The sequence below is a fragment of the Astyanax mexicanus genome, chromosome 17, assembly GCF_023375975.1.
Source record: "Astyanax mexicanus isolate ESR-SI-001 chromosome 17, AstMex3_surface, whole genome shotgun sequence".
Taxonomy (NCBI): Eukaryota; Metazoa; Chordata; class Actinopteri; order Characiformes; family Acestrorhamphidae; genus Astyanax; species Astyanax mexicanus.
Window position 1 is genome coordinate 40,470,478 of NC_064424.1, and position 23,784 is coordinate 40,494,261.

The 23,784-nt window shown below is 38.6% G+C and overlaps 1 protein-coding gene across 6 annotated transcripts in view; it reads right to left on the reverse strand.

Annotated features, from left to right (window-relative positions):
- cacna1bb (calcium channel, voltage-dependent, N type, alpha 1B subunit, b) overlaps positions 1 to 23,784 on the reverse strand; it is a 337,484-nt gene that overhangs the window by 290,594 nt on the left and 23,106 nt on the right. For all 6 annotated transcript variants that reach the window (XM_049466430.1, XM_049466432.1, XM_049466431.1 and 3 more), the window contains exon 3: positions 23,168 to 23,307. In XM_049466430.1, the coding sequence (XP_049322387.1) occupies positions 23,168 to 23,307 (140 nt within the window). The remainder of the gene's footprint in view (positions 1 to 23,167; positions 23,308 to 23,784) is intronic.

Sequence of the window (23,784 nt, forward strand, 5' to 3'; positions counted from 1 at the left end):
TATTTTCCCGTAAATTTCCCGTATTATAATAAAAGTTTAAAAACTTTATTATTGAGGAGACAGGGCACTGACCGCTCTGTGTCTCTTAACCAATCGTGGTACCGGTTCAAGGAGAAAGTCCCGCCTTTCAGGAGAAACAGCCAATCAGCTTGCTGGTTTTGCGGAGCGCAAATGAGGGTCAGTGTGGGGAAGACGCCCCGCCCCCCGCTGTGAGTTCAGGCAGCTAGTCGGAGCAGCTGATGTTAAAACATGGATATACGGAGATTTTTCTAAAAGAAAGGTAAGGGTAGGCTAATCATGTAAACTGTGAGGAGATTTTTCTGATAGCTGCGTAAAAATACTCGTCTCCGAATAAAAACAGACAGATTAAACCTTTTAAAAATTAAAACCGAAATTAACTGAAATGATCAGAAAGAAGTATTAATTAAAAAGTATTAATTATGTAGACCCCATTAGAACTAATTTTTACTGATGGAATATATCTGGTCCATGTCCTTTTAGTAAAAGCTCATGATACTATTTTTAGGTCACCAACAGTCAATTTGCAGAATTTGTGCACCCTTTGTTCAATTTTAAATCCATTAAATAAATAAAACATATATCATATAAAAGAGTGCATTTATGCCAAAAAAGACATGAAATCTTAACTATTTTAAATATCTAGAAAAGGGTTATTAATTTGGCTGTATTAAAAGAATCACATATGTAGGAATGTCCACAAAATTTCAGTGTCAACAAAGGTAGGCCTATCAGATTCTGATAATCTAATTGTAGTCTGTAAATGGTTCACATGTGGTTATCTTAGATTTCTTGTAAACCTGTCTTAAAATGTAAGGGATACTGAACTTCGTTGGGCTGGTGGGACGGCTTTAATCGGACGTAGGAAAATATCCCTTATTTTTAAATCTAAAACTTGACAGGTATGTTTCATACGTCCAAAACAAGTAGCGATAAATGTTACTTCCTAGCGACTAGCATTACCTATTTAGCAGTTTATTTATGTGTCTATGGTGTAAAGTGCAGTCAGTATAATGCTAGATAGCTGTTTGGTTGAAGTTATTGAATTTTCTTGAGTCTTTGCACTCGTTTGTTTTGGTTCAGTGTCCTTAGATTGGCAACCCAAGTGAGCTTGGCGTCTGTAGAAGGCTGGGCGGGGCAGACAGCTCTCTCAGGTGTTTTAAAAGTAGACTGTTTTAGCCATTTCACACTCTTGCTCTCATTTCCTACTGATTACGTCTTTCATTCTAAGTATTTATCGTTATCTGTATTTTTAAACATTTAGAAAACATAGTATCTAGTGTTCTTTATGTAACATTAAGTGGTTGTTCTGTGCCATTGTGAAAGCAAAGGAAAGGAAAACACTGAAACACTGAGGACACAAGGGCATGTGTCAGGACCTAGCATCTGAACAGAAGTCTACATTTTGAAGGAATGAAAATCTCTGAGGCCCAGAAGTGGCAGAGAAAATTTTTTAATAATAAAACTAATTTCCTGGGTGACCCTGAGGGTATTTCGGGACATGAGAAGGAAAGGCGAGCGAGAAAAACAGCCAGGGAACCACAGTGGCCCTCGCACCGCCTGGTCATGTGCACTCTAGGATGAGTGTGTGTGTGAGTGTGTGTATGCGGGTGATGAAAAAGCAAGCCACATTGTGCTCTTTTTTCACGCCCACAAAGACGTACGCACACACACACGCGCGCACGCGCCTGCAATTTACCAACATCAAAACTCCAGCGCCCGTCTGGGGGTAAAGAGACGCTGGCATGCTTTCAAATGGCACTCGAGCCTGCATCACTCTGGCGGGAGCAAAGCGAGACGCGGCCCCTGCCACTTTGAAGGCCACCAATGCTTTGCTGCGGCCCCCGGAACACATGAAAGCAGCCGGGCCCTCGTGCTCGGCTTTGATGTCGGCCCGGCCCGAGCGGTAATAAAGCGGTGCTGTTCACTGCAGCCCAAAGTCTGAATATTCTGAGAGGCAGGGGCCTGTCATACACACACACAGATACACACACAGAAACACACACAGAAACACACACAGACACACAGACAATGCTAACCGTATGTGGGCTGAATGCGTTTGACTCAAAGCCCAAAGCTTCTGAGTGCCAATGTCAACAGGACAGCTAGACAGATGTGCTAAAGACAATGGAGGGTGGCAGAATGAACGGCCGCCCCCATGCACTCCCAGCTTTGTGTGTCCTCAGGGTGCCTCGCGCACCACACTTATCACAGACCGCACTAAAGCAAACAACGCGCTAAGCTAATCTTTCACCTGCTTTTTTTTCAACCGCCTTCTTTGTATTTTTGCCATTGATACAGCTTTATATGGTGTACTAATTAAAATCATTGGTTTATGAATTTTCGTTACAAGTGCAAAAATGAACTCTTCTCACAATTCACAATTCTGGACTCATAATTAGATTTACTCTAGAATTTGGAACAGATTTAAAAAATTGAGGATAAACATGGAAATTCCACCCAGATAGGGACATGAACCCAAGACCACACACTCTAAAAAAGTACTTTTTTGTACTCAAAGGTACACTCTTTATACCCTCAAAGGTACAATATTGGTCTTTACAGGGTCAGATTTGTTCTCTCTGAAGTACAAAATCATTCCCAACAGCCGGAAGTACAGATTTGTCCCATTTAACCTGCAGCCAAAAGGTACATTCAGTATTCAGTATCACTGTACTAATAATATATATGTATATATTTTAATTGCACATTTTTCATTTGAAAGCCAGACAATTTTGAATCATCAAGTTTTTGACACATATTTAGTTGATGATAATGTTTATAATTTTTATAATCTTTACTGGCACAAAACCATGGGTACAAAAAAGGATTTTCACTGAAAGGTACTTTTTTGTACCTCAATATAAGGTACAGCCCCAGCGACAAGCTTTGTACTCTTTTAGGTACAAATCTGTAATTACTTTTCTTAGTGTGCAGTGCTAGGAGGAAAATGTGCTAACCTCACTGCAAAGCCACTGTACCGCCAGTAAATGTGGGCTGGTAACTTCATTACAGACATCAGTAAGAGCTAAGAAATCCTAACGTTTCTAAAAAATGGAACGTCATCACTCTCCGGTGAGGATCTGTGATTAATCAATTGTCGAAATCATTCAGTAATAAATGATCCTTTAAAGTTTCTTTTAAAGTAACTTTTTGTGACTTGCAAACACGTGTTTGCACTCGTTTTTTGAACATATTCACTCAATGTGTCGACTCTACACTCAACAGATCAAGTATAAATGTCTCCCAGCTTTTAAATGCCTAATTTTACCTTATATTCTGCTTAACAGCGATTGAGTAAATCAAAACACAGAATGATGACTCTGTTCTTTTCTGGAACTTTGATTCTAAACAGAAGTGAGCGATGGGGGCGGGGCTGATGATTTTATTAATATGTTTTTTATTTTTTCATAAGCGTTCTGGTTAGGAAGTTAACCATCAAACAATTCCATAGACTTAGTAAGTTCTTATTAAAATGAAGAATAAACACTATCATTGTTAATCTTTTCTTTTAATAATTTTTGGTTCCGTGTTTAATCTTCTATTTTTACATAAATTTCTGATGTTTTAGGTTTTTGCTGTGGTATAATTTAAATATCAGTATTGAGAAATTTAGGTATCGTTCTGAAAGTCTTAATTTTGGTGTTGTGCCAACGCTACTCGTAAGTTCTGTAATTTGTGACTCTTTTTGTAAAGTATTACCCTAAAAATTCAATAAATACTATACTATTGAATTCTGCTTAATGAGGGTGAATGGATTGTTAGGTGTCTGTCTTTACATCTAGTGGGAATAAAGCTTTATAAGAGGGTTATAAATGAACTACTGGTCTGTCTCTTTAGTATAAGGGTATCAGATTGATTCCATGAGGCTGAAAGAGAGACAATGCTGAGAGACAGAGACCCAGAATCAATTGGTGGGGTTTAAGAGAGCCAAAAGTGTTGCCATAGTCTGAAATAAAATTTGATATCCTGCTCTTATGCATGTTATGTGAATACAGACTCATTAATATTATAAACCAGCTTATAAAATGTTGAGAATTCTGTAATATTTACAAGCTGTTCTTGAATATTGAAGAATGGCTTTATAAATGCGCTATAATGCAATGCTTATGAATGTGTTATAAATCCTGTATGTAGGCACCTTTTTAAATAAAGTGTCACCGAATATTTTACAATGTTACAAATAAAACGCGGACATCATACAGGCCAACAGTCACCACCAACAACGCCCAACCACGCTGTAAAGCTCGGGTCAGTTCCAGCGTTTCGGTGCTTATCAACCGCTGCTGTTCACATCAGACATGTGTAGCTAAGGAAAAAGGGGGGGAGAGGGTGGGGGTTGGGGGTAACCATGGTAACAGGCGGTAGCTAAGCAGTAGAGCGTCTACCGAGCACCTTATCCCCGGGATGATGTGCGGATGGACTGACGTGACCCTGGACCTTCACCTGTATTGGCAGTAATGAAGCTCAGATAGAAGCTCAGCCGGGCTGATGAGAGCAGGGGGGGCAGGATTGGGCCAGAGGGCATCTGCTGATCAAAGAGCGTGTGAATGGGAGAAAGCTCAATCAGGCGGGAGATCAGCGTTACCACCAGCAATCCTATATCAGCACTGAAAACACGCTCTTCATGACCTTTCAGAGACATCCTCAGACCTGTACTCATCACAGATGTGCCCAGTGAACCCATATACAAAACACAAACCACTCCACATTAATCTGCACTGTCCTCCCATATTACTATTTTACCATACAGTAAATTTCCTGGATTATAATATAAGAAAAATGTTATTAATGAGGAGACAGGCCGCTGACCGCTGTGTGAAAGGGAAATCTCTTAACGCCAATCATGGTGTCAGTTCAAGGATGAAGCTCTGCCTCTCAGGAGAAACAGCCAATCAGCTTGCTGATTTTGTGGAGGAGAGTCAGTGAGTTAGTGGGCTAGTGGGGAAGCACATTAGGACTAATACTTAAGGTAAAGTAAATGGTTTACATTATTACACGAAATCCATTGTTGACGTACTGTTTTCCATACTTTATTGAGGAATGGATTGCTGATACAGAATTTATCTGGTCCATATCCTTTAGTAAAAGCAGCATATGTAGGAATGTCCACAGCATTTCTGTGCAACAGTGGTAGGTCTATTAGATTCTGATCATCTAATAGTAGTTTGTAAATGGTTCACTGATGTTTATTTTAGATTTATTTTTAAATCCAAAACTTGACAGGTATGGACAAAAATTAAACTTTTGGGAGGTGTGTGTTCATTAAATAAGTGATGTACCGAAATACAATTATTTGGCCAAAACCAAAAAACAAGGCAAAATCAGACAAAACATCACATCAAAAATGTATGACAGTAGTGCTATTTTGATCAAAATGTGAAACTCTTATATTATATAGATGTTTTACACACAGAACTATCTATTTTAAGCGTTTATCTATTTTATTGTTGATGATTATGGCTTACAGTCAATAAAAAAACAAAAATCAGTGTCTCAGAAAATTTTTATATTATATAAGACCAATTGGTACTTTTGGCAGTGTGGGCAGTGTGCCAAGTCCTGCTGTAAAATGAAATCCACATCTCCATCAAATTTGTAGTCAGAGGGAAACTGATTACACAAGTGCTGTAAGATTTTGTGGTAAAACAAAACTGCACTCACGTTACACTTGATAATAAAACACAGTGGATCAACACCAGCAGATGACATGTCTCTCCAAACCATCACTGATCATCAGTGAATTTTACATTTCATTTGTAAATCAAGGGAGCAGAGTCTGGAGGAAGAGTGGAGAGACACACAGTCCAAACTGCTTCAGAGAAGTGCAGCCAGTCCAACAAATGCTAAAGCTAAATAAGCTCAGCTAACATTACTATCATAGCCCTGTACAGAGATAAGAAGCTTAGTATACTAGTAAACTCAGTATACTAATACCAAACATGATAAGTGATGCTGAAACCTTAACTGGAATCTGCCGTTTGTTGTATGTATATATATACTGTACATACATATATATATTTGAGTGGAGGATACCAAAACATTTAAGCAAAATTTACACAGAGAACTGCAGCAAGTCAAATAAATGCTATCGCTAAATTGGCTCAGCTAACAATCTATCCTAACTATCCCTGTCCTGTACAGATCATATCTTTCAGCAGGAAAACAGCCAGATTTTGATATGAGGTATACTCAGTAAATTAAGTCCAAATGTGATAAACGTGATGTTCTGAGCTTTGTTTCAATCACTTTATGCAAGTATAGTAGAGTGTGAAAATGAATTTTTGACTGATGTCAAAAAGCAACTCATTATGCCACAATCTAAAGAAATTCAAAAACAGATGAGAAAACTAAGTCATTGATCATCTATCAGCCTGGAAAAGGTTACAAAGTCATTTCTAAAGCTTTGGGACTCCAGCAGACCACAGTGAGAGCAATCATTCACAAATTAAGAAAACATGGCTGACCGAAATTATTCCAAAAGGGCATGGACAACTCATCCAGGAGGTCACAAAAGAACCCAGAACAACATTTAAACAACTGCAGGTCTCACTTGCCTTAGTTAATGATTCAATAATAAGAAAAAGACTGATCAAAAACAAAAGAAATTTATAGGGGGCAAATACTTTCCCTTTACTGTATGTATTGTATCATGGCAGGGCTTCCAACTGGCATTTCTCAGCAGGATAATGCACACCCACACACTGCAATGGTTTTCCAGGAATGTCTAAACCTGTACGTCTCCATGATCAACGGAATCTCTTCTTGCAACCATAAATACATTTTCATAGCTGCCAAAAACTCATAAATGTCAGAAAAACCTGAACAAAATGCCTAAAAGATCCCAAACGTGTAATCACACTCCATCCACTGCACCACCTCACCACCGTTAGGAGCTGAAAGCAGTTAGAGGTCAGTGAGTAGTGCTGAACCCCAAGCAGAGTCGAGCGTAATAGAAATAAATATTCTGTTACTGTCATCAGATTTAGACCAGCGCACCCTCTCTCTGTGTGTCTGAGCGTCTGCTCGGGGTGTTCCAGAGCTGGCTGCACTATCGATCTGTACCCGAGGGCATGGGGTAAAGTCTTATTCTCTCATTAACGGCTCCACCTGTCTGCTGGCCGCGGCGGAAAGGTGCGCTGGCGCCCAGAGCAGCAGGGCCTCACCGGCCTTTTCATTAAGCAGTGGAATATTGAGTTACAGCGAGGCTGGAGCTGATAGAGGAGAGTCGAGGAGACAAGCGAGCCGGCAACAGCATGATGTAGCGCACCAGACATTACAACAAAGCTATAATAAAAAAGAGGAAGAAGAAAGGATGCAGAGGTTTCAAGTAACAAAGTACAAATACTTTAACTTATTTAAGCTATCTATTTTTTACTGGAGTCATAATTGTATAGGCAACTTTTTACTTCTAATTCTTACATTTTCCCACGACTATCTGAAATTTCTATTCCTTAAATGTTTAAAAATAGCCTCATTATTCCTATTCCATTTCCATCCAGATAGAGTGAATCTGATTGTGATTGGATGTAGAGAAGTATAAACATATACCATTCTGACTCCCTATTGGTTTATACTGTGATCCATCACACCTGCACCTAAGACTAACCCAATCATGTGAACTACAGTTTGTTCAAAACACAACCACAAAAAATATTTGGGAAAAATACTAAAAAAAACAGTACATTACTGAAATGTGGTGTCAAATATGTACATTTTCATTTAAACATAGATGTTCTAGTGGCGCTGAATGGTCCAGTGGTCTAAAACGCTGCCACTAGCTTGCCAACAGCTGCCGGAGCCCCGAGAGAGCACAAATGGCTTTGCTCTCTCTGGGTGGGTAGATGGCGCTCTTTCCCCTCATCACAAGGAGTTTGTAAGCAAGATGTATTGGAACCGAGTCGCTGCACGAGCATATGCACCAAATAATCACCAACCAAAATTATTATTGGCTGAAAATGGAGAAAAGCACTTTGATGTTTGACCACATTCTGCAGGATATTGCGTTATATATCGTATTGATTTTACTTGCAGTCCGTTATTGATACGTGGTGTCAAATATGGATATTTTTATTTAAACACAGATGCTCTAAGGGAGCCAAGTAGTCCAGAGGTCTAACACACTGCTACTATGATCGAGAAATCGCTGTTCAAATCCAGGTCATGCAGCTTGCCATCAGCTGCCACCAGAGCCTCAAAAGAGCACAATTGGCCTTTCTCTCTCATAGATGGTGCTCTTTCCCCTCATCACTCCAAAGATCAGCACAAAGCCATCACTAGTGATAGGGGATATACAGCTGAATAGCAGCTGAATGGATGGGACAATTGGCATAGCTAAATTGGCAGAAAATGGAAGAAAATAAGTAATAAATTCTTTAAAAAAAAACATAGTACTCTAACTGGTGGCGCTATAATCAGAAGAATAAGGTAAATCTGCAGTGAAACATATTGGTTGGTAAATTTTGTAAAACTGTTTATTCTTTATTAATCCTGTATTCCTGGTATTTGTTTATTTAGGAGTATTATACAGGAGTAGGATAGGAGTATATATACATTATCCTCTTAAGTAAACCAAATACTGTGTACAGTTATATTGTTATGTAGTATCGCAGAATCACAGTATCCTGATAATATTGTTATTGTGGAATGCCCTGTGATTCCCACCACTACGCATTCTTCAACAGAGCACTCTGCTACCTCACAGTGGGTCTTCAATTGTATTTTATTGTAATGAATGATAAAAAGGACACTGGGGTGAATGGGACGGCCACGGAGGAGGAGGGGTGCTATCAGAAGGAACGTGACTGGGGTTAAAATTAGGTTCATTCACTGCATACTTCAAGGGTGAAATGTTACTACATATGCCAGTGATCATAAACCTCCACATGAAGATCTGCAGAATTCACAATAAATCCAACTAAACCAGGATCAGCTGATCCTACAGAACCGTCTCTTTGCTGATCCTGGATCCCTGAAGACACTGGACTGCAAAACATCTAGTTTCTCTTGATAAAATCTGTAAAATACTGAGGTTTTTCTTCATTCAAGACCTTCATTAGTGGTGTGTGTTCAGGCCAAACTTCCAGAGCTGTGCACTTTTAAAATAACAAGACAGAAATCAGATAAAGCGCCTACATGGCAAGATTAATTAATGTGTCAGCCACAAATCTAGGAGTGTTAATCAGGTTTTCCTTACTGCTCTTAAGACCTTACGCAATTAAATACATCAGATAATGGTGTTTACAGGCCTTTTTCACAGTCAGAGTATTAATCTTAGCAGGGGTAAGTTTTTTATTAGGTAGGGCTGCAACGATTAGTAGACTAGTAAAATGTGTCAACTCCAAATTTCAGTGTTGAATAAAGGTTATTTCTAACAGCACTGCACTAGTACACAAGGTACTGTAACACAGGCCTCAGAAACATTTAATGTAATTAGCTACAGTAGAGATTTATCAAAAAAAAAAGTACATAAAAACTGTTATAATTTGCTGCATTCTGGTGTATTTTAGCAGGTCGTTTAACATCTGATTTTAAAATGACTTCAATTCAATTACTATTTTAGAGGCAGATTCAACAATTTAGCATGTCCTCATTTAACTAGTCCATATATATTCATCACCCATTGTTATCCCTGAAATAATGAAATTAATCTGACATAATTTATCGCCAAAAATGACATTATGGGTGCATTTTACTTTTTATTTTATGAGTACCTACTGTTACTTACAGTAAATAAGACAAAGCTCCCTCCTAATATTTCACTGTTTAGTTAAACATTTATTTAATGTGGGCAAGGTTAATTTTAAGGGGATATTAAAAAAATGGGTACCACTTTAAAATAAGACTACCTTTATAAAGGGTTTATACATGGTTTACAATTAGTTTATTAGTGGTTACTAATTAGGTTATAAATGCCTTAAATATCATTAATAATCAGTTATAACACATACGTAGAAAGAGCAACAATGACCTGTTGTTTGCCAAATAGTGAACCCACAGCCTATACTGTATCTATATTGTTGCTCTTTCTACGTATGTGTTATAACTGATTATTAATGATATTTAAGGCATTTATAACCTAATTAGTAACCATTAATAAACTAATTGTAAACCATGTATAAACTCTTTATAAAGGTAGTCTTATTTTAAAGTGGAACCAAAAAATGAACTCAGAGTGGACTTTTAGTATGTATTTTCCTTTCAATCAAGTGGAATGAATTCTTTTGCGACACAATAGAAATGACTGAACTAATATTTTATGTTAAATGTGTGTGTAGGGGGGTCCAAACGAGTAATTATTAAATGATTTTCATTTTAGTAAACTCTAAAACACAGCAGGGGAGGAGTAATGTGCTCCCTAACAAACAAAGTTCAAACTCAGCTTGGTCTGTGTCTCCAAAATTCCCCAAATACAACAAATGACACATTTACTTACTAAATATCAGAACAGTTCACATTTAAACATCTTTTAGGCCTTTAAAGGACATTTAAATCCCACGTTCAGCTGTTTCTATAATTTGGAGCGACTAAGAAAACTAGGAACAGTCTATGATGAGTAGAGTCTGGAAGCAGAGATCAGAGTTAAAAAAGGGGGTGTTGAGGTGGTGAAGTGCAAAGACTTGACGTAAGGGTACATAACATACGTAGATAGTATGTATAGAATGTTAGATATGAGGTGAGGCTTGAAGCATGTTCCTCCTCCCAAACTTAAACGTATAGTTATTTCATAACACCATTAGTTACAGCCTATTATTAGGCTGAATTTGTAGTTTTTGCCTGTGATTTGACACAAAAACAGCATTTTCAGAGAGAGTTTTCTGAAAGGGGAAAAATAAGCTGATTTCACAACTCATCAATATCTGCTGGTACTTGCTATCCCTTATACTTAACTTATTCTGTGTTACTGCACTACTTCATATCTACGGCTGGTTACTTTCACACTTTGTATAGTCTTTGTATTTATATATGGAATATTTATAATATATGGCATTTTTTTTAATCTTATAAGGTATAATTAATATTTCAAATCTCAGTTAGAATCTACTATAGTCTAATATTTCTTACTAAACATATTTTTTACTAAAACATAATTACACATTAATTTTTTTTTCTGCTTAAGAATGTTGACAATATGACAATAGGGAACTGATACATTGGTTTAAAAAAAATGAATGGTGTCCTAACTTCTGTTAATTAATAATTAGTTGAGATTGTTTTGTCTTAAGTAATATTAATGAATTTACCCTTATTATAAAGTGTTACCACCACTTCACTGACTTCCCACTGAAGATTTGTTCTTAGAAATTAAAAGAAAATGGTCCACACCATGGGGCACGTCTTGCTGGCGCATCTGTGACCAAAGACAGCAAGTCTTTGTAATGTATCAAGAGCCACGGTATCCAGGGTAATGTCAGCATACCACCAAGAAGGACCAACCACATCCAACAGGATTAACTGTGGACGCTGTAAGAGGAAGCTGTTTGAAAGGGAAGTTCGGGTGCTAAACCAGATCCAAAAAACATAAAACCACGGCTGCTCAAATCACAACAGAATTCAGTCTGCACCTCAACTCTCCTTTTTTCACCAGAACTGTCCATCGGGACAATATATTATTGTGGTCTAAAACCAGGTGTTTCAGTTTCATTGACCAACCCCTGTATGTGTGGACAAGGTCTTCATGTGCATGTCAACACACTGGTTGAGACACAGCACAGCACTGTGGGAAATCAAGGGGCAGGCCAAGCAGAGAGGCAGCATATGGATGTGCTGAGCATCTGAGAATTTCTGTGCTTGTGTTGGGTAGAGGGGGGGCATGTGTGCAAATGTACATTTGTATTCACAGGCATAAACACAAGTGCAAACACACACACACACACACACACACACACACACACTCAGCAGCTCAAGTCAGGGAGTTGACATTGCCTGAAGTGGAGCAGTCTGTGGAGCTGGGCCTGTGTCTGCTCTGCACAGTGGAAGCCTCTTCTCCTGTCCATCAACTGTGACATTGGCAGAGTCTGACCCTTTACCTGCCCTAACACAGCAAGCAGCTCTGTACTGATGTGCGAGTGGGAGGTGCTGATAAAACTCTTCTTATTGAATGTGTGTTTCTTTCGTTTTATGATTTTTTACATCGTAAATTAAATATTGAAGACATTAAATCTATACATGACCACATGTAGAATTATTTTTCACTGTCTTCTTGAGGGAGAGTCACCTGGAATAGTTTTCTCAGCGTCTTGAAGGAAGGAGTTCCTGGAGGTGCTGAACAATAGTTGCTGCTTTTTCTTCACGTTGTGAAGCTCCAGCTCCTCCCAATTAAATCACCATCTCAGTTCATCAGGTTTAGATCAGGGGTTTATGATGGACAAATACTTTTTACTGTTTACTGTTTAATTCAGTATGTATCCATTACATGTTTTTATGGCTTTAAATGTAGAACATAAATTAAATTAAATAAAAAGAGATGAGTTTCTTTGATTTTATCAAATTGAAAACCTTTTGAATATAATCAAGACAAATTCGATGATCACAAGCCTTTTAACCAAGCTGAACTGCTTGAATTTTTGCACCAGGAGTAAAGCAGCATAAAGTTATCCAAAAGCAGTGTGTAAGACTGGTGGAGGAGAACATGTCAAGATGTTTAAAAATCTGTGATTTAAAAACAGGGCTATTCCACCAAATATTGATTTCTGACCTCTTAAAGCTTTATAAATTAGAAACTCTATATTTTTTTTTTGTTATTTCAGCCATTTCTCATTTTCTGCAAATAAATGCTCTAAATGACAATATTTTTATTTGAAATTTGGGAGAAATGTTGTCTGTAGTTTATAGAATAAAACAACAATATTCATTTTACCTAGAACATATACCTATAAATAGCAAAATAGGAGGAAATTATTTAGAAACTGAAGTGGTCTCTTTTTTTTCCAGAGCTGTATATATTTCATTTAATAAATGATTAATATTCCAAGAACCACAGACATGCTCATCCCTTCAGTGATGTGTGAAGGGTGAGTGCCATGAGTGCATAATGCATCACTATCACTGAGACCCTTGTAAAATAAAAAGAATTACTTATAACAGTTTCACAGACTGAATCTCTCTCTATCTCTCGCTCCATCTCTCTGAGAAAAGCTGTAGCAATGTGTAGCATCCGTACAGAAGCTGCCTCATGTATGGAATATTAATATTCAGCTTCTACTCCACCTCCTGATGCTCGCAGAACTCCTGCCAGCTCCACTGAATAAATCTTCATTTAGGAAAAAACACACTGGCTCAGTACACTGAGCATTCTGCCCTGAACCCAAACGCCTTCCATTAATCACAACCGCTCACAGACAGACATACTGTGTGGTTAGATGAGTGAAAGAGAAGATAGAGGAAGGAGAACAAGGAGAGATAGAAATAGAGGAAAGTGGGGCCAGGTGGGTAAGATTGAGGTAATTCTGTCCAAATTTGGTCTATTGTTTGTTCTGTGAAAAACGAGGTATGAAGGAAGCTCTATGTTAGGGCTGGACAATATCTCTCAATATGATATTATCATGATATGTTGCCTACGATAACAATAAAATCTGTGATACACAATATATCATATAACAATTCTATATGATACTTCACAGAATCTGTATTATTGAAGACCATAAAATACTTCTAAATGATCAAATACCAGGAATTATGGATTCATGGGTTTAGTTTTAGATAATTCTTTACTGCTGACCCACTACCATTTAGTAAATCAAATTGGGGGTGTGTCTGTAGGTTATATAGTGAGTTTAGAGTGCCTATAGGTTCCAATAAATACAGCTCTGGAAAAAAAAATAGGGACCACTTCAGTTTCTGAATCTGTTTATATGATTTTTCTATTTATAGGTATATGTTTGAGTAAAATAAACATTGTTATTTTATTCCACTTTATTCTATTAAACTAAAGACAATATTTCTCCCAAATTCTAAATAAAAATATTGTCATTTAGAGCATTTATTTGCAGAAAATGAGAAATGGCTGAAATAACAAAAAGTTCTAATTTTTAAAGTTTTAAGAATTCAGAAATCAATATTTGGTGAAATAACCCTGTTTTTTGCATCCTGGCATGTTCCCCTCCACCAGTCTTACACACTGCTTTTGGATACCTTTGTGCCACTCCTGGTGCAAACATTTAAGCAGTTCAGTATGGTTTGATGGCTTGTGATCATGCATCTTCCTCTTGATTATATTTCAGAGGTTTTCAATTTGGTAAAATCAAAGAAACTCTGTTGTAACTCTGTATATTTAAACGTATTGATTTATTGCAAGCGAAATCGATACAATGTATAGCGCAATATCCTGCAGAAAGAGGTCAAAAATGAAAGTGCTTTTTTAGTGCTTTTTTCAATTTTCAGTCTGCTAATTTTGAATGCTGAATTTGATAGCCCTTATTCTTCATCCTTCAGGTTTACCGTATTCATTTGATTAGCGCCACTACATGGAAAAAAGAAGCAGTAACATAAGCAGCTCTGTACTGATGTGCGAGTGGGAGGTTCTGATAAACTACATATATAAAAACTACATATATAAAATACACATACTAACACAATATCTAAAAGAGTCTTAGGTAGTTAATTTACAAATTTGACGCCACATATTGATCCGATACGATACTTTTAAAGTTATATGATATATGGCAATGACAATATATTTTGCCAGGCAAGTGCATTTGGAAAGAACAGGTCTAAAAACTAACCAACAAATCAGTCAGAATAAATTTAAACACTAAAGTCAAAGATCTGTAGAGAAATCTTTGGAGGTAAAACTCAATCTGAGCAAAAATATGCCCCTACCACAAGCATTGTATGTTTATAGGGAGTATTGGATAAAAGCGCTGTATTTCGGAATGCTGGGGGAGAACGGAGGTGGGCTATTCAACAAAATTTGTCCTCGTTATCATGTTTCACTACAAGCCAAGTTAATTTCACACCAGAGTTCTCCTTTAAAACAGTCATACGAATTAAGCTAATTAGTAACTGCCCAGTGTTACTATGTAGACTAGTGAGTGAGTAAACAAGAAGATTCTCATTTCAGACAAAGCTCAAGACATGGCATCATCTCCAGGAATTGGGGGGTTGTCTGAGGACAGCATGGTGCCAGGCTTCTGTTGTCGAGGTAACAGTAGCCGATGGTAACAAGGGAGCTGTCTCTGGCAGCGTGCAGGACCTTGCCCTTCAAATGTTCAATCTCTCCTTAGGAACCACAGACTGAACTCATCACCAGACACTAAACCCACCACCATCTTCCAGAACGCACAGTGAACCACCCATCACACTCCATAACAAACACTCCATGAACCCACCAACATCACCAACCACACACACTGAACCCACAACCATCCTCCATATCATCACACACTGAACCCAACACCATCCTCCACAACACACACCGAACCCACCACCATCCTCCATATCATCACACACTGAACCCACCACCATCCTCCACAACACACACTGAACCCACCACCATCCTCCACATCATACACTGAACCCATCACCATCCTCCATATCATCACACACTGAACCCACCACCATCCTCCATATCATCACACACTGAACCCACCACCATCCTCCATATCATCACACTGAACCCACCACCATCCTCCATATCATCACACACTGAACCCAACACCATCCTCCACAACACACACCGAACCCATCACCATCCTCCATATCATCACACACTGAACCCACCACCATCCTCCACAACACACACTGAACCCACCACCATCCTCCACAACACACACTGAACCCACCACCATCCTCCACATCATACACTGAACCCACCACCATCCTCCACAACACACACTGAACCCACTACCATCATCCAAACCACACATTGAACCACACTGAACCCACCACCATGCTCCACAACACACACTGAACCCACCACCATCCTCCACAACATCACGCACTAAACCCACCACCATCCTCCACACCACACACTGAACCCAACACCATCACACTCCATAACACTCCATGGTGGTGGGTTTAGTGTGTGAAAGTAAACAAAACAGACCAATAAATAACTGCAAATATAATTTTCTCGAAGTAGAAAAAAAATTACATACATACCGAAATTTAACACTATATAAAACCCTTTCGTTCAATAATTTTGATTTGTTATCTCAAAGCAGTCATCTGTCAAACCAAAACAAGACAGTAGTCCAAAAGCCTGCTGCTGTTCCCATTTTAAGAGCCAGAGATCAGTCCAAATAATTACCTACTGCATTTTCTATGACAAATTAAATTCATGAGTGTGACTGAAATTTCACTCTCAGTGCAGGAGGAAGCCTAATTCAGTTGGAGAATAAATTTAATTTGTCCTTTCACTTTGGGGCTGAATAATAGATGTCAAGCAAGGCCAGAAAGTGCAACCGGTGTTTCTGAGCTGAGAGTGGAAATGTGGCTAATTTGACCACAGCAACTTCATCCTTTGAAGAAACAGATCTTGGACAAAAGAGAAGGCCAACTAAAACTCACCCAGTTCAAGAGGGCATCCGAGCACAGTATGTTGGAAAAAAGTCATGGGCTCAATTCCCCAAATATCACTCTACACATGTACAGTAAACTGTCACAAGTATTAACTCAAACTCAAGTGACATCCAATTCTTAGGGTTTAATATGACAAATTCAACTTCAAGGTTTAGGAGTGTGTTTATAGTAATTTTTAACCATTCTTTCAAAAGTTCATTTGTGAGGTCAAACACTGATGTTGGATGAAAAGCCCCAAAAATGTTGATGCAAGGTGGTTTACTGAAGCATTAAGAGTTACTTTCACTGGAACTAAGGGAACTAAGGAGAGTCCAACTCCTAAAAAGGCTTAGGAGTAAACAGGAAGTAACCACATGACCTCCATCCACATGGCTTAACACGTGCTTGTAAATGTGTCCAGCCATGTGGATGGAGGCCATGCGGTTACCTCGCTTCATTTGTTTGTAAACGCATGTGTCCAGCCATGTGGATAGAGGCCATGCGATTACCTCGCTTCACGTGCTTGTAAACGCATGTGTTGAAAGCTGTGCACCTCAGTCCAGCACAGTTTTACACAGATATTTCCAGTTACAGCTGAATTCACACTTTTAATTCCAGAAAAATGCTCTTATTTACCTTTTAAAAAGCCATTTAAATGTCTAATTAAAGGACAGATTACTATTGTTTTGCTGTTTTTTTGGGGGGGTTTTGAGAGCTCAGTGCTGACACATCTCTTAATTTGTCCGGATGGGAGACAGCGTGAGGAGCTGGTGACATCATGGGCCCTGCATTTTTTAATCATGATATACATTGCTAAAATAAAAGAACATTTGCAATGTATTTTTTTTCCAATATCGTGCAGCCCTTACCAGCATGTATACCATAACAACATCTTATCAATCACCTTGTAACCACTTAGCAACACCATAGCAACCACCACAAATACCACAGCAACACCTTATCAATGATCTTGCAATGCCATCGCAACCAGCACAAACGCCATGGCAAAACCTTAGCAACCATCTAGCAACCACCTTTGCCACCACCTACAAACTACTAAGCAGTGCCATAGCAACCAGCACTGACATCATAGCAATACCACAGCAACCCCCTAGCAACACCTTAGCTATCACCACAAATAACACAGCAACACCTTAGCAATGATCTAGCAATGCCATCGCTACCAGCACAGATGCCATAGCAAAACCTTAGCAACCATCTAGCAACACCTTAGCCACCACCTACAAACCACTTAGCAGTGCCATAGCAACCAGCACTGATATCATAGGAATACCACAGCAACCCCCTAACAACACCTTAGCAACCACCATCACAGATACAATAGAAACACCTTTGCACCTGCCTAGTAACATCTTAGCAACACCATAATAACCACCATGGATACCATAGCAACACCTTAGCAACAATCTAGCCACGGCATAGCCACCAGCACAGATTCCATACCAACACAAACACAGACACCATACCAATACCAACATCATAGTAACTACCTACCAACACCTTAGCAACTACCTAGCAACCACTTAGTAAAACCATACCAGGGATAACACAGCAAGCAATGGAAGCAATTTAACAGAACAACCCTCCTGTGATTGATAATGTAAGACTTGGATGAAGTTCTGCTGTTCTTGAGCGTATCTGGAGGCCACATGAAGTTGGAGGTCTGTAGCAAAAGACTCAGAAAGTTGGCGAGTTCTGTGCACTATGCGCTTCAGCATCTGCTGACCATGCACTGCATTTTTTTACTTCACAGCTGAGCTGCTGTTGTTCCCAATCACTTTGACTTTATTATAATACCACTGACAGTTGACTGTGGAATTAAAATGTAGTATTATTTGCAGATGTTTGTAGAAGCAGTCTGCTTGCCTAGCCACTAGGTTTTTATATAGCAGTGGCCATGGAAGTGATTGGAACTCCTGAATACAATGTGTTGGATGGGTGAAGACTTTCATCAATATAGTGTTTCTAAAGATTCTCATTGTACCTGCCCTTGAGTCTGTTTTATGTGTGTCTGTACGTTTGTTTACCTGGTCAATACAGTTTTTAAGCAGGTAAAAAGAGAAAGCTCTCAGATGACGCTACAGAACCTACTCAGCGCTGAACTCACACACACTGAGATTCAATCTCTAATCCTCATCATCCATCATTCCTCTGTTCCACTGCACTCCTCCTGCTCTGTCACTTTATCCAGTTTTTCACCTCATCTGTCCAAGTCCCCAGCTTGATTTATCTGTTTATTCACTTTTCAGAATGGCCATTATTTGCGCAATAAATCCAAAGACAGTTATTGTACCAGCAAGCTGCATGACATACATAAATTACAGATAGCTCGTAATGGCACACTACATCAGGAGCAGGTGGTGGTAAGAGAAAGAGAGAGATGGGGATGAGGTATAAGATAAATGTAAAACAGAAAGGAAGTAGAAAGCAGTATCTCCAGCTACAATAAGCAGAATGCTACATTAAAAGCTAACAAGGTGTTACAAGGAATGTTACTTAATTTGTTACATTATGATGCAAAATATATTTTCACATTGGCTTTGAGACGAGATGGTTTTTAGGGATTGAACCTTCCATTTAGTACTGGAGCTATGTGGCTAATGTAGCTAGCTAACAAAAAAAATAGAAGATTATAGTCACTAGTTTAGCAGAACAAATTCACCACATAAATGAACCTAGTTAACCATGAAGATCAGCCAAGATTTTACAGTTTATATACAATATATTGCAAAACGTATTTAGTCACCTATTCAAATATTTGAATTCAGGTGTTCCAATCACTTCTATACCCACAGGTGTATAAAACCTGAACTCCAGCACTGTGGTACTGTGATAGGATGCAGCACCTGTGCAACAAGTCCAGTTGTGAAATTTTCTCACTGCTAAATATTCCACAGCCAACTGTCAGTGATTATAACAAAGAGGAACCGACTGAGAACGACAGCAATTTGCTCTGTTAGTGTAAAATAACAGAGCGGGGTCAGCAGTTGCTGAGGAGCATAGTGCTCACCAGAGTTCACCAACTTTCTGCAGAGTCACTACACCAATCACTACACACCTCCAAATTCATGTAGCTTCAGATTAGTTTAAAAACAACATAGCGTAAAGAGCTTCATGGAATGGGTTTCCATGGCCGAGCAGCTCCATAAAAGCCTTACATCACCAAACGCAATGCAGGCGAGCGGATACTTTTGGCAATATACTATACAGTGGCGTGGAAAAGTTTTTGACCCTTACAGATTTCTTTTGTTTTCACATTTTTGCCCCCCCCTCTATAAATTAACTGTGATTACTCACATTCTTTGGTAAGCTCAGTTCAATTTTACTAACCACAATCAGGCCTGTAGAATCAAGAAAGAATCAAGAAGTCACTTAAATAGAACCTGCCTGACAACATGATGCAGCTAAAAGATTTAAAAAAGCATCACACTATGCCATGATCTGAAGAAATATAAGTACAGATGAGAAAACAAAGTCATTGAATCTGTCAGTCTGAAAAAGGTTGCAAAATCTTTTCTAAAGATTTGGGACACCAGGAAACCACAGCTATTATTCACAAATAGCTGGAGAAAACATGGAACACTGGTAAACCCTTCCAGGAATGACTGGATCATCAAAATTACTCCAAAACGGCATAAACTCATCCAGGAGGTCACAAAAGAACCCAGAACAACATCTAAAGAACTGCGGGTCTCACTTGCATCAGTTAGGGTAAGTGTAAATTATTTACTAATAAGAGAGAGACTGGGTGAAAATGGTCTCCATGGGAGTTCATGAGTTCTAAGGCAAAAAACACTGCTGACCAAAAAGAACACAACGGTTCATCTCACCTTTACCAACAAACACCTTGATGATCCCCAGGCATATGTGGGTTCTGGAGCAGGACAATGATCCAAAGCACACAAACAAGTCCAGCTCTGAATGACTTTAAAAAATGTAGGTTTTGGGGTGGCCTTGTTTGATTAGGATGCTGTGGCATGATCTTAAACATAAATTAAAACAATTCTGTAAATAAGAGTGGAGCATAATTCATTCACAGAGATGTGAAAGACTTGCACAACTAATTTATTAGGTTTAGGGGCAAACACTTTTTTTATTACGTGTGTAAACTTGGTCTAATTATGGACAAAGGCTATCTAGGGGGGTTTGTAGAGACAATTTAATGTCTGGACATATGATTATGCATATGGACCCTGTATACTTTTTATTAACCTGTATATCTCATACAAAAGCAGCCCTGCACAGCAAATACGCCAGAGATAAATCATATTGTGTGATACTCCTCTGTTCTGCATTGTTTTTACTAATACATCTTAAAAAATTTAATGTAAACAAGCACACATCCACACACCCTCACACACACACACAGCTGTTCTAAGCCAGTGATCCAGACGGAGACGGGAGCACAGTGCAGTTAGCAGTTAGTGCTCCTGAGGTAAGCGGGGTAAGAACAGCCTCTGGACGGACCTTTAAAGTGCCCCGCTGTCTCAGACAAAATTAAAACACTGAACCATGAATCTCCCTCAACTTCTGCCACTTAAAACCCTCCATCTGAGCGAAGGAGTGTGGGATCAGGTCAACTGAGCCTGAGACAACACAGGCTTTACGATCTACTGCAACACACACATACACACACACACACAGAAACACACACACAATGCAGTGCTTCTTCAGACAATGAAAAAGGCATAATAAACCATTAAAAATAATGTTATTTTTGTTATGATCAGTGATTACTATTAAACCATGCATTTAAATTTGAGGAGTTTAGGTACAGAATCATACACAGAAAAGTCAGGATACATTTGTTAATATAAACACTTTCTCCATGGAAACATTTAGGACACACTCACATTTATTATTACTTAAAATATCTAAAATCAGAATCAGAGGGGCAAAACATTAGCTGCAGATCATTAGAGAGTCTGTCTTATTTAAACCTCAGATGTGAGCAGATCACAGCCGCCAGATCCAACGACCCCTGGTCAGGTCATGGTTTCCCCTTGTTTTCTGGCCTTTGCTGCTGCGTGTTTGTTTTTTAGATGCAGTATAAAGCTTGCTCTGTAAAAGAGCCTGGAAATGCTTGACCCAGGAGATAGACGTTACAGGCTCCTCCCCTTTCCTGACCTGGAAAAAAACTTCCTGCTCAGACCAACCCAGCACCTTCATTTTGTGTTCTGTTTGTTTTATAGTTTTTAATAGTTTTTTTGTTTTTTGCTACAGTTTCTCATTTCCCTTTGGGGACAATTAAGGGGTGAGTGCCATTTTGTTTGACTAGCATTGATAATAGGTATTTTGTTTATTTGTGCAGGCTTATTTAGTTGTTTTTCTTTGTAAAACAGGGCTATCAGAGTCACTGCCAAAAGCCTGGAGTGGACATTCAGTGGTTGATATTTTCCTATCCATCAAATAGATTAGATTATTTTGAGATGCAATAGAAACAGCACTAGGTCAACTAATATATTATATTAAATGTAGGTGGGGTCCAAACAAATAATTAAGGAATGTAATGGTAGCAATGCCCATTTCAAGCAAATAATAAATATATATATGAGAATAAATAATAATAAGAAGATAAAATGTAAAATAAATTGCAGCTTTTGGCATCACGATATATGTATATATATATATATATACATATGGCATCACGATATGTGTATATATATATATACACATATCGTGATGCCAAAAGCTGCCATTTATTTTACATTTTATCTTCTTCTTATTATTTATTCTGATATAGAGAGCTGGATTTTAGCTCAGTATTTGTATCTCTCTGTGTATTTAAATTCTACTGAATTTTCCAATTTTCCAAACTGTGGCACCAGCGAGACCAACACTTTTCACCAACACAGATACCAAAATCGTGATTGGCGAAATGAAGGATTTAAATATTCATCCTTTTCTAGATGATGTATGTGTTTATATCAAGCTATTTAAACATGAATTCCCTGTCCATCCTGTTATCCTGAAATAACCTGGAATAATAGTTTTATTTTCAATGGAATGAAGTCGCTTGTTGCTGCATGTTTAGCAATTATGACTTATAATGTCACTTAATATTTCTCATACTGTCTCCCATTGGCGTAGAAACTGAAGGGGGTGGTGGTTGTGGGTATATCCCACCCAATATCAGAAATAGGTGGATTGCCCCCCCCCCTAAAAATGAGGCCCAGTATTCTAATAGTATGCAAAATATTTCTATTTATGAAGAAACTGAAATGTTAGAGGTTTTATAAAGACAGCGATTATTTAAAGATTCAGCAACATGACTCATCCTCCTGAAAAAGCAAAACAATGCGATGCACTGTCTGCTGAGAACTGTGTGTGATGTGTTTTCTCAAATAAGCTCACAATATTTCATATTTTCTCCAAGCTTCCACCTCCTCTGCTTCTTGAGTGACAAACACGAGTGCCAGAGGGCAATGTTTACAGGAATACAGAGAGGAAGCCCACCAGCACACGGTGTAACAAGCACTGCTGCAAAAACACAGCCCATCCTGCACTTTCCCAAACACTCAAAACACACAGGCAAACAAACAAACACACACACACACACACATATACATGTATATATAACCATCCATCTGCAGTATGCTTCCACTCCATCCGCAGGCTGTGGACTCACCCAGTGAGGACGACCACGAAGTCCATTACGTTCCAGCCGTTGCGGAGGTAGGAGCCTTTGTGAAAGACGAAGCCCAGGGCGATGATCTTAATGCCGGCCTCGAAACAGAATATTCCGATAAAGTAGGGCTCTGTGTCGTCCTGCCAAGAGAAAGAGGGAGAGAAAGGGGGCATGAGGTTTTTTGTTCAAGGGAAACGAGAGAAATTAATGAAGCGTGGAAGGAAAAATGGAGAGATGGAGAACAAAAAGGAGGCGAAAGAGAGACGCTCCCTTTGACGTCGCCTGCATTTGAGGAACGTACTCTCAGTTTATGTTAAAAAATTTAAAAAAAGAAGAAGAGAAATGAGGGGTTAAACCAACACTGAGTGCAATTACAGGCAAACTAATGACCACCATTCAGCAAAGGTGTCAAAAGTGTCCATATTCATTACTCTCTAGATAGAATACAGATACTACAGTTTAAAATACTTCTGTAGAAGCTGAAGTATCAACTCAAGCTTTTTAATCTTTAAGTAAAAGTGTAAAACTACTGGATTCAAAACTACTTAAAGTATAAAAGTAAAAGTAATGTAAGCAGAAACAAAAGTCCTATAGTGCACAACCCCCCCTCCCCAAAA